General features: G+C 42.8%; 2 protein-coding genes across 2 annotated transcripts in view; one reads left to right on the top strand and one right to left on the bottom strand.

The window, feature by feature from the left end:
• LOC101645372 (uricase) overlaps positions 1–2,520 on the bottom strand; it is a 44,059-nt gene extending 41,539 nt beyond the window's left edge. The window contains exon 1 of the mRNA XM_004699600.2: positions 2,422–2,520. Coding sequence (XP_004699657.1) covers positions 2,422–2,451 — 30 coding nt within the window. The 5' untranslated portion in view covers positions 2,452–2,520. The remainder of the gene's footprint in view (positions 1–2,421) is intronic.
• A 917-nt stretch (positions 2,521–3,437) lies between these two features.
• The window catches only part of DNASE2B (deoxyribonuclease 2 beta), a 20,699-nt gene continuing 10,444 nt past the window's right edge, over positions 3,438–13,692 (top strand). The window contains exons 1-3 of the mRNA XM_045292165.1: positions 3,438–3,584; positions 6,865–7,042; positions 11,901–11,994. Of these exons, the coding sequence (XP_045148100.1) occupies positions 3,478–3,584; positions 6,865–7,042; positions 11,901–11,994 (379 nt within the window). The 5' untranslated portion in view covers positions 3,438–3,477. The remainder of the gene's footprint in view (positions 3,585–6,864; positions 7,043–11,900; positions 11,995–13,692) is intronic.

Raw genomic sequence — 13,692 nt, 5'->3', positions numbered from 1 at the left:
TATATTAGATACAACTCGAGAAAGAATTACTTATTTGGAAGATAGACTAAATAATAGACTAATATCAATAAAAGGGAATTAGGGAGCTAAAGATAGTATGAAATAAAGAATCTAATAGACTAATATCAATAAAAGGGAATTAGGGAGCTAAAGATAGTATGAAATAAAGAATCTAAGGTTAATACAGACATGCAGATACAGACTATATGAAACCCCAATTAAAAGTACTAAAAAAACCATATGAAACCCCAATTAAAAGTACTAAAAAAACCAGTGGTGTAGTACGTTACACATTGGCCTGCTAAACTCGACGTCAGGTTCAAAGGCACCAGCCACTCCACAGAAGAAAGATGAGGTTTTCTACATCCATAAAGATTTACAGTCTTGGAAACCCACAAGGACAGTTCTACTCTGTCCTATAGGATCACTATGAGTCTTAATGGAAAAAGAGATGAGAGAATGTAGAAGGGACACTAAAGAAACAAAGCTTGGGATTTTCCAGAATTATTGGTTGAATAAATACAAGCCTTCAATCCTAAAATCAGAAAACCATTACCAAGTGAAGGACCCTCCCGTATCATTCTAGTCGACCAAATCACAATTAGGACATGTTCTATTATGTTTAGAGGTAATTGTGTTGTGATGAAGATGTGGTAATTTCACTACTCTATACTACTTAGGTTTCAAAAGTGGATGATATTGTGAAAAAAACATTCATCTTCATCTATCAAGCTCACTGTTTCTTTTCACAAAATTACTTTGCTGTTTCTAGTAAAACTCAGTCCACAACAGAACCTACACTGGAAATTCTCAACCTCCCTGGAAATTCTGTCTGATAGCATGTTAGCCACCTCGTGGTTTGATAAAGAAGCTTGCTGGCTGAAAACCAGCAGGCTCAGGTCAGCAGGAGTGAGACAGAAGCATGTTTATGGAGGGAGACATCTGAGGGAAAGTAGCCTACCAGAATTTTCCTAGACCTTGAAATAAAATTGGATTTAGCAAATACCAGCTATCTTAGTTTCTTAGTGTTGCTGAAACAGAAATAACAAACAGCGGGTCATTTTGAAGGACAGAAATTTATTCTCTCACAATTCAGGAGGCTGGGAGTCCACAATCAGGGCCCTGACTTGAGGGGGAGACCCTCTGTCTGCTCACCAGCAGGGAAGAACCCATGTCGCTGCTTTCAAGCCCTGGCAATCCGCAGGTCCTAGGCAACTTCCAGGTGGCACGTATAGTTTCCCCATTTGTGCTTGTTGCCTTCTCTCAGTGGCTAATTGCTCTTTTGATAGCTTAAAAGTCATTAAGTTTAACGCTTCTCATACACCGATATGACTTCATTTACATAACCAAGAAAACTCTATTTCCAAATGGGATTGCCTCCAGGGGTATAGGATTTAGGATTCCAGCACATATTTTGGGGGGACACAATTCAATCCATAACACAGTCTAATACAGATGCCTCCCCAGCCTAACCACGGGGAAGGGCTCAGGTCAAAGTAAGACTAATTTTAGCTAACATTTGTGGGCCATTTACTAATTTCCAGGTATAGTGCTGGGCAGGTAGTTCGAAGAGGAAAACAGGAATGAGATTAAATCCAATCACCAAACTTCCTTAAACTCACATGAGTGAAACAAAGTTGTTCACAGTTTTCACATGCATCCATGAATCCTAAACCAGGTGTGTTGGGCCACTGTCACTGGACTACCCAAAATAAAACAATAAAGCTAGTTTCATGTCACCTTAATTCAGAAAAGCAAACTTCCTGCCATAAAGGGCAACAAATGCCCAGAGGCTTGCGTTGTTGAGGGTCTTCTCTTGAATGCAGTCAAAATACATGAAACAAGACAATCCCCAGAGAGGGATGGTTACAGAATTAAAAAGTCGGTTTAGTCATTGCCGTTCACGCCTTGCAAAAGGCCGCGAGTCTACCAGATACGTCCTAGCCTTGGGCTCGGGGCAGTGAGTTTCAAAATCAGAATGCGTAGAGTCACCTGTAAGCGCAGTAAAGATACAGATTCCTGAGTCTAGTCAGAAGGATTTGGATTTGGCAGGGCTGAAATGAGGCTCAGCATTCTGCCCTTTTTTGTCGGTACCGTGGGTTAAAGAGATCCGTTGTGCAGAGCACCCCTTACAAAATTCAGTCTTCAGAGAAATAGCACCACAAGCCCTCCCTTTCCCAAGAACACTCAGACTCCTGAACCACTCCCGCTGGGCCTTCGAAGTGATTCCTGGTGCAAGCGTCCGGTGTGCTCTGGTCCCCGGAGGGACAGAGCAGAGCCACAGCCGTCTCCCAGCCTCAGGGAACCTGTGATTTATTATGAGAGCCTTTGTAGAAATTCATTCAAACAGCATCATGCTCTTACGAAAATTATTTTCATACAGTTCTCTACTTCCCTTCTCCAAAACGATGTTGGACTCACCTTTTTATAGTTGGTATGATAATCGGCCATTTTCCTCTAGCCTTCGACCTCAAATGCCGTGTTGGGAATGAGAAAGGACAATGTGGGAAAGACAGGTATTTGTAACATTTTTTATTTGACCTAGAGGGGGTGGTCAATATGTTTACCGGATTGCAATAAAACCAGTGAGGCACTAACTCTCTTGAGTAAGGCATGACGTCGCATGGCTATAACCAGGGAGGTGGAGAGCGTATGTCAACATATTTGGACAGGTGGAGAGCGTATGTCAACATATTTGGAGAGGTGGAGAGCGTATGTCAACATATTTGGAGAGGTGGAGAGCGTATGTCAACATATTTGGTAATACTTTTTCCAACTTTGGAGGAGCCCTGTTAAGCATTCTGCAACAATCATTTCCTTAAGGCAATGAATATTCCTCGTGATGAAACCAACTTCGAACCAAACTCACTGCCATTGAGTCAATGCCGACTCAAAGCAAGCCTACAGGACAGGGTAGAGCTGCCCCTGTGAGTTTCCGAGACTGTCACTCTTGATAGGAGTAGAAAGCCCCACCTTTCTCCTGCAGAGTGGATGGTGGTTTCAAACTGCTAGCCTTGCAGTTAGCAGCCCAACCCAGGGCTCCTGTAGATTCTACTTATTACTAAGGCATACATTTTTGTTATTTCTATTGAGTAAACAGATCACAAAGAAGAAAGACAAAAGTATGACATCTATTTAATTTAACATCTGTTCATCAATGTGGAGATCCTCTGTCCACTGAATGCTATACTGCAAATGTTCACTCCAAAGAATTAACTCTCTCTTTCCTTTCCCCACCCAGGAATTCCCGATGACTCTGCAAGCCAGTCAGCAACTCAGCACAAATGCGCTCTAAGTCACGTTGGCAGGTTGTGACAGAATCACACAATTGCATGAGTTTCCTCCCATTTTGAAAATGCCCAAACAGCAGAGGCAAAGGGAATGAAATGTCAGCGCCAGCAAAGCCTGAGAGACAGGACGCTGTGCTCCCTGGGGAAAGGCTCGCCCTGTGGCCTGGAATAGAGTCAGCAGAGGGAAATGGCAGCGAGACTTCCAAGAACACCCCTAACTTTGCTGTTTCTTGGACTCTTCGTGGAAACAACAACAATATCGTGCAGAAATGAAGAAGGGGACGCTGTGGATTGGTAGGTAAATGAAATGGAAGCATTGGTGTGTGTGATCGGAAAGCAGCATATTGGTGGCAGCCTGGTTCACTGTGAGGTTCTTAAGAAGGATGTCCACCTCCCTTTCCCTCTTTAGGAAGGAGAGGAGTTGAAGTGTGCAATAGACCAGGGACCCAGACCGGGTTAGGCGTTAGAGTGAAGGAGTTTTCCTGGGAAAAAGAGCAGAGCAGCCCCTCGGGGCCCAAGTCACTGTCTTAGACGAGGTGGTAGCCAGGAGGAGGTAGAACTGACAACTGATCCCGGTCACTTGTTGTCCTTGTGTAGTGGTTTTGCTCACAATAACCTTCCACCAGCCTTTGAAAACAAAGCAACAAACAAACAGCAAAACTGTGCCAACAAGTTGCTTCTCACTCAAAGTGACCCTACGGGATGGAATACAACTGTCCTGCAGGGTTTCCAAGGCTGTAAATATTTACAGGGCTGACGTCACACCTTTCTCCCTTGCGTGATTGGTGGGTTTGAACGACTCACATGCTGGTGAACTGCTGAGCACTAAACCACTGAGCCACCAGAGCTCGTGAAGAGCCTGGGAAAGAAGAGAGGCGGGTGATCTTTTCCTGCGCTTGGAGTCCTCTTCACGAGGACAGTGAGCAAGAGAAAGAGGGGCGGGTCATGGGCAGCATGGGTTGGTTAACAACTTCTGTGTGTAAGGCAGCTGCTCAGGCAGGAGCTGGGAAGGAGGGCAGGTCGCTGACCTCTTGCCCCATGTTCAAGAGACGAAGTGCAGGGTTGCATGATAGTCCTGGATTCCTTTACAACTGCCATCCCTTTCCACTCTTTAATTCGGATGTTGCTTTGTCATTGTGGTCAGCATCAAGTTCACACCACTTCATGGTGGAGAGCACAGACACCCACACTCACTCTTCCAGCAAACAGTCCCCGAGCTGATCACTGAAAGCCTGTGCTGGATTTTAAAAATACAAACATGAAGAAAACATAGCTCCTGCGCTCACAGAGTTCATAGTGACGTGGTAAAGCATAGATGGGGCATGCAGGAGCAGAGAGGGCATTCTGAGTTGAAGATTTAGAGAATAACTTTGAGTTAGCTGGAAAGAGAAGGGGGTGAGAGGGCAGGTCGATGAGAAGACATAAAGGCAAGACTTGGAGAGCTGGCATTCCTGTGCAGATGGAGCTTTAGGAAATGGTAGGTGAAGAGGCTAGCGAGTGAGGTGAGCGCCAGGTCGTGAGGGTTTGAGAGCTCAGACTGGTCCTCCGAAGGAGACCACGGAAGGACATCAGCAGGGCAGACGTGCATTTTGGAAAGTTCGCTGGCAGCGCAATGGCAGTTGGCTAGAAGGCGACTAAGGCAAAGTCCATGAAGCCAGCTGAACTGTGTAACATTAGAAATGAGAAGAGTCACAGCATTACAGGTAAGGACCTGAGCTGAGAAATTAGAGGTAGACATGTAGAGGAAGCAGCATTCTGAGAAGAGGTGAGGGGTTGGAGGGGAGTTAAGAGAGACTTTCAGGTTTCAGGGATCTGTGACTGCATGGACCGGTTCTCGAACACTGCACCATTTCAGTGCAAAACGTTATAAAATAGGTTTCAAAATATGGTGACGGGAGTCTCTAGGACATCTTTGTGTCTAGGTCCATCTGGACCTCAGTACAGCGATTTGAGCTAGAAATAGATTCAGGAAGGTTCAGCATTGACTCAGAGACTGTCACTAAGATGAATATTTTCAAAGTACCACCCATAGCACACTGATGGGCTGAAAATGCTTCAGACATGGCCACCAAATTGTGAGCGGGGCATAAAACGTGGTTTGCTACAACTGAATGGCTATATGACTTGATGGTGTCCAAGGGGGAGAGCACTGAGCTGAGCAAAAAGCAAGGGTGAGTCTCAAGCTGCTACAACGTACTGTGAACGTTAAAGAGCAAAGTAACAGCAAGTCCGCGCCAAAGAAATGATGTATTTATTTTCTGGAACACGCGAGGGCCCTTCCTTTTAATTAAGAAATTAATGGTCTGAGCAGGAAACAGTTCAACAGATGCCTAAGACTGAAGAGATGACTCAAACGTGTTGATGTTCTATAGGCAGTGTAAGATGCTGTCATATAAATCTGTGCATTTGTGTATTTATTGCTGTAAATCAATTGTTGAATTGATTCCAACTCATGGTGTCCATACGTTTATCAGAGTGGACCTGTACTCCAAACAGTTTTTAACCCCCGATTTTTCAGAAGGAGATCACCAGGCCTTTCTGCCCAGGTACCTCTGGGCAGACTTGAACTGAAAATATGCAGTGAGCAGCCTCGTGTAATAACCATTGTCAACACCCAAAGAGTCCTATATAGCAATACAAAACAAAAGCAACAACAAACTCACTCCCTTCCTGTCGATTCTGGCCCATAGCGGCGCAGTAGGACAGAATAGAACTGTCCGTGTGAGTGAGGAGACTATAACTTTATGAGAGTAGAGAGCCTCGTCTTTCTCCCATGGAATGGCTGGTGGCTTTGAACTGCTTGTAGTTCGCAGCCCAGTGCATAAGCACTATGAAGGTAATACTGGCATCTAGTCATTAGAGGCCAGGTGCCCTGCAATCACCGGACACCCGATGCCACAAAAAAGTGATCTGACCTAAAATGTTCATAGGAATACTGTTGAAAAACCCGGGGCTAGACAGCTGAGGTTCCATAAGCTGGGCCTAACCACCTCCCCTCTTGTGAGATACCCAAAGGAATCCATAAACAGGAAACAAAGGGGAAGGAAAGCGCCCAGTTATAAGCTGATGTTGGCCTTGACTTCTTAATGCAGAGTCCAACCGAAGCCAAAGAGTCTGGCCTGGGTCAGAGGCTCAAGGAGGTCTCCCTCTTCCCTGAAGCTCAAACCCACATCTCACACCCCATCAGCCAGTTGCAAATATATGAGCATGCCAAACAGGAGCACAGGAGAGAAAACCACATGCAGTGATCCCCAGGGTCGCCCAGACCTCTCTCCATATAGACTGCAGAAGAAACAGAGAGCCCTTCCCAAGGAACATGACTTGCGCTAAAAGCAACTCCATACACCCACCAGACCAATAAACATAGTTGTCCAATAAGGTTCATGTTTCTTTTTCTGGGAAGAAGCAAGGAGATGCGTAGAAAAAGACTGAGAGCAAAAGACAATCCCTTTCCTTAAACTTGGCCGCCTCCACGAAAAATAATGAAAAGTATCTATTTACGACGTTCTTAGAGGGACTGCCATCAGACAAGCACTCATAAATGTCAGGAATTCATAATTCTTTCTCTTGTCAGGTTTGTCTTTTATAAGTTACCTAAAAGGCGAGACAGGGAAAATGGAGAGACTGGTTTAGAGTACCTGTACCTAGACTCCACAACCAGAAGCTGGAGGAGGAGCGAGCAACTAATGAACGTCACCAGGAGTGTTCTGGGGAAGACGCTACAGCAACTCTATAAAGCGTATGCGTCCAAGGTACGGCCGAGCTCCTCGTTCCTTTGAATCAGACATGATGCGCTTTACACTTTCATGGGAAATGAAGTGAAAAGATAACAGAATTTTTCCATAAACTTTTTGAAGCACTCTCATAAAGTACATAAGCTTCGAAATATCTAAATATATTCCAAATATAAAGCTTCTAAAATAATTTTGTTTTTTTCTATTCATTTATGAACCTGTATTGAGTCAGAGGTGCGATCAGCATGGTCGGCAGTTGAAAACCACCAGTCGCTCCTTGGGAGACAGACAGGCGGGGCCTTCTACTCCCTAGAGCTACGTCCCAGAAACTCAGACTGGGCGTTCTACCTGCCCTTTAAGGTGGCGATAAGTCAGCACCAACTCGATGGCAATGAGTTTGGTTTGGGTTCCTTGACTAATCCCAGTGAGAGTGTTTTTAAATCCCCAAGCACACCGTGCTTTGCTGTATTGTGCTGTTGTGCATGGGTTGCCATGAGCGGGAAGCAACTTGACAACAACGCCATTCCCGGGATTGCACTGGGTTCAACCTTTCGCTTCGAATTGAAAGTTAGCCGTTGCCACTCAGCACCCTTTCGGAGAGAGAAAGATGAGGCCGTTTCTTTCCTGACACTTTGCAGTCTTGGAAACTCATTTGTGTAGTTCTACTCTGTCTTATTGGGTCACTGTCAGTTAGAATGGACTCAAACAGGTTTGGTTTGGCTAATAGTAGCAACTTAAATGAAACTAGCTCAGAAGTAGCCCTGGACAACTCTCTGAGCCAATCTGGCCTAAACCTTGAGAAAGATGCCATTCTGCTCTCTCCACCCACTGGCATTGAGTTGATTCCAACTCAGATGGACCTGATCGGACAGAAAAGAATTTCATCATAGAGTTTCTGAGACACCAAGTCTTTACTGGGGCAGTCAGCTTCATCGTTCTCTCCCAGAGGGGCCGTGGGCTTGAATTGCTGACCTGGCAATTAGCGGCTCAACACTTAGCCCACTAGACCAAGAGGGTTCTTTTCCTACTCCACAGAAATACCAACTTTGTTGGTACGTTAGGCACCATGACTCATGCTATCATTGGACAGGGTGTGAATTGATTGTATATTTAATTCTTCTGGTTGCCAAAAGCCCTGCCAAGGCACTCTTGTTTGGGGTTTGTGTTTTTTTTTTTGCCCATTTAGTTTTATTCCATCTGTTTAATCAATCTAATTAAGTCCATCTTTTTATATCCATAAAAATTACACAAGTTTATCCATCCAGTAGAAATAGAAAGAAGCATCCCCTCCCATCGTCACACTGGAACTGGAGCGATGTGAGATGAGCTATGGGTTCTTTATACCACAGTAATGATGAATTTGTTTGGACCCCAGCCAAGGGCCCTGTTTGGTTTCCTTTTGATTAGGTACTGATTAAAAAGGCTAAGTTGATAGCTAAGGGTCTAGTTCAAGGCCTTAGAATTAAAGTACCGAACTCACTGCCATCAAGTCGATTTCAATTCCTAGTGACCCTAAAGGCCAGGGTAGAACTGCCCCTGGGGGTTGTTTCTGAGACTGCCACTCTTCAGAGGAGTGGAAAGCCTCATCCTTCGAAATTACCTGAATGAAAATTAAACTCGTTGTCTTAATTTTGTAAGTTAATGAACCCACCAATGAAAAGATAATTGAGCCATGGGTGAAAGGCTTGTTAATAGGCATTCTAGCTCCATAGAGTCAGTCCCCAATATCCCTGGCACCATCTGCTCTTCAGTAGCAAGATCCTGCTTTCCAACCAGAGATGACAAGTAAAACCAAGCAGTAGTTGACATCCCATTACACTCACGGACACATTTCCTAATGACGCTTTACAGAGAAATAAGCAAATGAGATGATGGAGCTCTTACGATGTGCTGGGTTTGTGCTGTAATGCACTCACTAATTTAGCCTGCCGCACAACTGCACATGTGTATCTGAATATTTACTCAAAATGTGCAAGGGGTTGTCACCACGTGAGCTCATAATCATTTTATTCACTGCTATCAGTTTTCAGAGCCAAGTTCAACTTATAAAGTATTTATAGACTCTTTGGATGTGCCAAGTGCTTTAAAAATTATTTTATTTAATCTCAACAACCCTGCTTTGAATAAACAGTTTGTTATTTAAAATCAAAATTGCCTGCAGATGCTTCTGCCTTCCAAGGTTGAGGTTGGGGTTGGCGAACGTAAAACAGCAGAGAGAAAACAAATGCCTACATCGTTTCCTTCCACATCACAGAGGCTGTGGGGGAGAAGGGAAAGAATAGCATTGAATAGTAGTCTCTGCCACTTACTCTGTGTTGAAGTAGATGGTTCTTAGTCTAACAGACAATAATAACGATTTCTGAAGGTGCAGATGTAGCCTCAAGACTAGGTGGAAGAGAGAGCTAAATTGCTCAGTAAAGCAAACAAACAGGTGGGAAAGTGTGTTAGTCTTGGGAGACTAGAGAAACAAAATTCATAGACACTCACATTTTATAAGAGAGAGTTTGATATAAAGGGTAATTGTACATTAAGAAAGCATCCCAATCCCGTGCTGTCCATAAGTCCAACATTAGTCCATATGTACAATACCGATCTATAAAGTCCTCCTCCATCTCACAAAACACACATAATGATGCTGACTGCAGGAGGAAAGCCAAATCAGTGAGTGTGTAAGCATCTCAGCGCTGGCAGGGGTCTCCACACAGCTGCTCCAGCACCCAGGGCTGCATCAGGGTAGGTCCATGTGGCTTCTCCTCGTGGATGTCTTGCAGGAAGTGAGCCTTGCCAACTGAAGTGGGGAACTGGCTAAGGCACCTGCACTCTGATCAGACCATCAGAAAGCAAGCGACCAGACAGGTGAGGCTTGCCAAGCCATTTAGCTCTGTCCTTCAATTAATCCCGCATGTATTCATCAGCCAGGCTGGCACAATAAACCTTAACTATCACATAAAGGAACTGGGAATTTTAAAATCTGGGAAACTTGGAGGGAGATCAGGGCAATGTGGTGATATCAAAGCATTCAATAATTTCAAATCTTTAGGAGAACATGCTCACATAGAAAACCTTGAGTTATTGATTTGAGGAAGAAAATTACAGTGAACAATGGATGCTCACGTCTAATGGACATGGAACTAAACACTGAGTCCAATGGCAGCGAGTGGCATACTGGTGAAAGTGACTGTTCTCCAGAAGTTAGAGCTCTGGGTCACAGTGACTAAGAACATTCCCCTTACCTGAAACTGAACTTATGATCCAGAGCAGGGCTTGAGGTCAGATCAACTGGCTTTACATCTCAAATGTCAGTGTTCTAAGCCAACATACAGGTTACATGTGGAACTGTTTTCTTTCTTTCTCAAATAAGAAAAACACTTTTGCAAATAAGAACCCTTCATAAACCTGTATCATAATACTAAATGATATGGTAGTTGCCTTAACTCGCCTGCCGATATTCTCCACTAGACTGAGGGCAAAAACTATATCCCTTATGTGCATCATCCAGTAGCCAAAACAATACTCAACATATACGTTAAATGAATAAAATTGTACAAAGGCAAAGGCCTAGACCTACCTTATTCTTAAGCTCATGGTCTGTCCTCTTATTGAATCACCTCTCTTCCCACCAGGAGCATAACGCATTTACCCTTAGCCAGGTATTATACCCCTGTATTAGAGCAATAACCTTCATGTATTCTAAGAAGAAGAGTCCTCATCTTCCATTCTCAAAGTCTCTGTATTGCCCACAAAGGCACACAATGCCCACATTCAGGATAGGCCCACAGAATAATTCATTACTAGAGGAGAATGATATGGGTGTCAATAATGGGAAATATGGACAAAAATGAAAAGAGTTTAACTTTCCTGGACATTGCTAAACACAGTAGGCAAGAAAGCTATATAAACGACGTTGCACATCTTAAGAACTAAGTTTTTAAATTACAGCAAATAATTAAACAACCGTGAGAAACTCCATAATTGATGTTTCCCACTCTGGGAGAAAAGCAAGAGCTTTTCAGAGAAAATGGGTGTCCTTTCCTGCTTTGAATTAGGCCACAGAGCTATCTTAATATCAAAATTACTGGCATCACTAAGAGTCACCAGATCATGACACAAATGAAATGGAGCTTCTCAGAACAAACATAAACACGTTTCCAAAGCATGACAAAGAGATCCTATCAAAATACTAACTACATTTTAACACAAATAATGGACCAACAGTTTGGAGAATTACTAATATTTTTTTCTTCTCAGAGGAAATTATGTATCACACGTTCAATTTCTCCACCTTTAGGAGCAGGGAAATACCTGGTAAGAGAGACGAAGTGACGCTAAGGAGTGGACTGAGGATGAATGCGCCCATACCGAGGAGGAAGGGAGAACAGATTATGAGGAATCCTGATTAAACACAAAGCTTGGCCGAGCAGCAAAGCACCAGGCAGACAGGAGAAATCAGACCCTGACAGGCAGTTCTGTGCCATGCCTAGAATATCAATGGAAAGAAACTCAGGTATAATCCTTGGCTGGCTGTATCTACTGCATTTCCTGAATCAATATTTAAGCATTCTTTTAATATACAGTGGTTGCTTAATCCGAAACCTAGATTCAGAACAGCCAAGCGAAATGGAGCTTTCACCCTCACATATCACACTACAATGCTTAGGGCTTCTGTCACTAGAGGAAATCATGCATGGTGGGAAATGGACCTCCTTTTCCTTGTTTTGCATGTCACAGAATTCATATTGATAGGCAAGTTGCCCATTAGAGGAATGGATGTGTATTCATTAAAGCTCTGTATTGTGGGCTGCATATCTAGTAGAGATGTTGTGAGCATTTTCGGGTAGCAAATTCATGCCATTATAAGCCTTGTGTGTTCCTGCAGAGTAACAACACAGCCTATCTAATATACAACGATGGCGTCCCTAATGGAGTCTCCATGTCTGTGAATTACAGCCGAAAGCACGGACACACCAAAGGTATGACGATGGCCTTTTGCTTCTATGTCCCATTGGAAATCAACTTTTTTGCATACATATCATTATAAATGTTTTCTATATTTTATGCTAAAAAGATAGCATGACTTTTCTTTTTACAGGTTTATCTTGAGTCCTTGGAACGTATTACTTCTGTATCACAAATTATACCATACTTCAATTTGGCAAATTCCTTCTCACAAATCACATTTTTATCTCTTAGCATATTTTAAAAATAGTTCTATTGGCATATACTTGACACATATGCAAGTTAATTGCTTCATTGTATTAAGAAGAGTTGTGCAATCATCACCACAATCAATTTCAGAACATTTTCTTGTCAAACTCATGGTTGTTAGTTCTCCGTTTCCCCCATCCTCCCCTGCCATGCCCCCAGATAATTATTAATCCAGTTACTGTCTCTGTAGATTTACCTATCCTGGATTTCACATAAAGAAGATCATACAAAACACAAACAAGAAGCAAATAAACAAAACAGACACAGGAATAATAACTGGACAAAGCAGAAAATATTAAAAACTGAAACTTTAAAATGGGCCAAAAGGGAAATCAAATGATAAGGTATTACATTTTAACCTAACTACATCTCCCATAGTCAGCTTTATAGCATCCTGTCTGATAGCAAGTCTATTCATATCCCTCTTCAGAGAGGATTCCCTGAAGGTTGACTCCATGTGTGGACCTTGCAAATGGACTTTGGGCTTCCAAGGCTCAAAAAATAAAAAAAATCAAGAACACAATACCATTTACAGTAGCCACACAAAAGATGAAATACATAGGAATAAATCTGAGCAAAAAACCAAAATACCAGTACAAAAAATATTACAGAATATTATTACAAGAGACCTACACAAGTGGAAGAAAAATCCCATATTCATGGATAGGAAAGCTTAATATTGTGAAACCGTCAATACTTTCTAAAGCAATCTATAAATACAATACAAATCCTAACTTCATTCTTTAAAGAAATGGAAAAACTAATTACCAACATCACCTGGAGCGGGAAGAAGCCCAGGATGAGCGAAAGAAGAACAAAGTAAGAAGCTTCACACTACCTGACCTCAAACCAGCAACACAGCTCTGTTAGTCTAAACAGCTGGTATGGTGCAATGATAGATACATAGAATGAAGGAACAAGAAGAGACCCCAGAAATAAAAGCATCAACCTACAGGCAACTAATTTTCAGCACAGTACCAGAAAACCTTGAATGGGAATGGGACACCCTCTTCAACAAACGGTGCTGGAAAATTGGATCTCCATCTGCAGAAGAATGAGACAGGATCCATACTTCTCCCCATGCACCAAAGCAAGCTCAAGATAAATTAGAGACCTAAAGGTAAACTCCAGGGTTATCAGGATCAACAATGAGAAAATTAGGACAAACTTAAGGACCTTATTGGAGGGCATACAGAAACTACCAAATATCAAAAAGGAATCACACACAGTGGAAGACAAAATTGATGAACGGGATACATTAAAAATTAAGCTCTTAGACACGCCAAAAGAATTCATCAAAAGAGAAAAATGAGAGCCTGTAGATCGGGGAAGAATTTTTAGCAATAACGCAATAAACAAAGGACAAATTACTAAAATCTGAAGAATTCTTAAACACCTCAATAAGAAAAAAACGAAGTGAGGGGTAGTGGGGAGCAAAGGACATGAACAGACAATCCACGAGG

Source organism: Echinops telfairi, unplaced genomic scaffold (genome assembly GCF_000313985.2).
Source record: "Echinops telfairi isolate 266 unplaced genomic scaffold, ASM31398v2 ScPeMD7_443;HRSCAF=831, whole genome shotgun sequence".
In the NCBI taxonomy this organism is placed as follows: domain Eukaryota; kingdom Metazoa; phylum Chordata; class Mammalia; order Afrosoricida; family Tenrecidae; genus Echinops; species Echinops telfairi.
The sequence above is the reverse complement of the archived record's forward strand: the minus strand, read 5'-3'. Positions and strand labels throughout refer to the sequence as shown.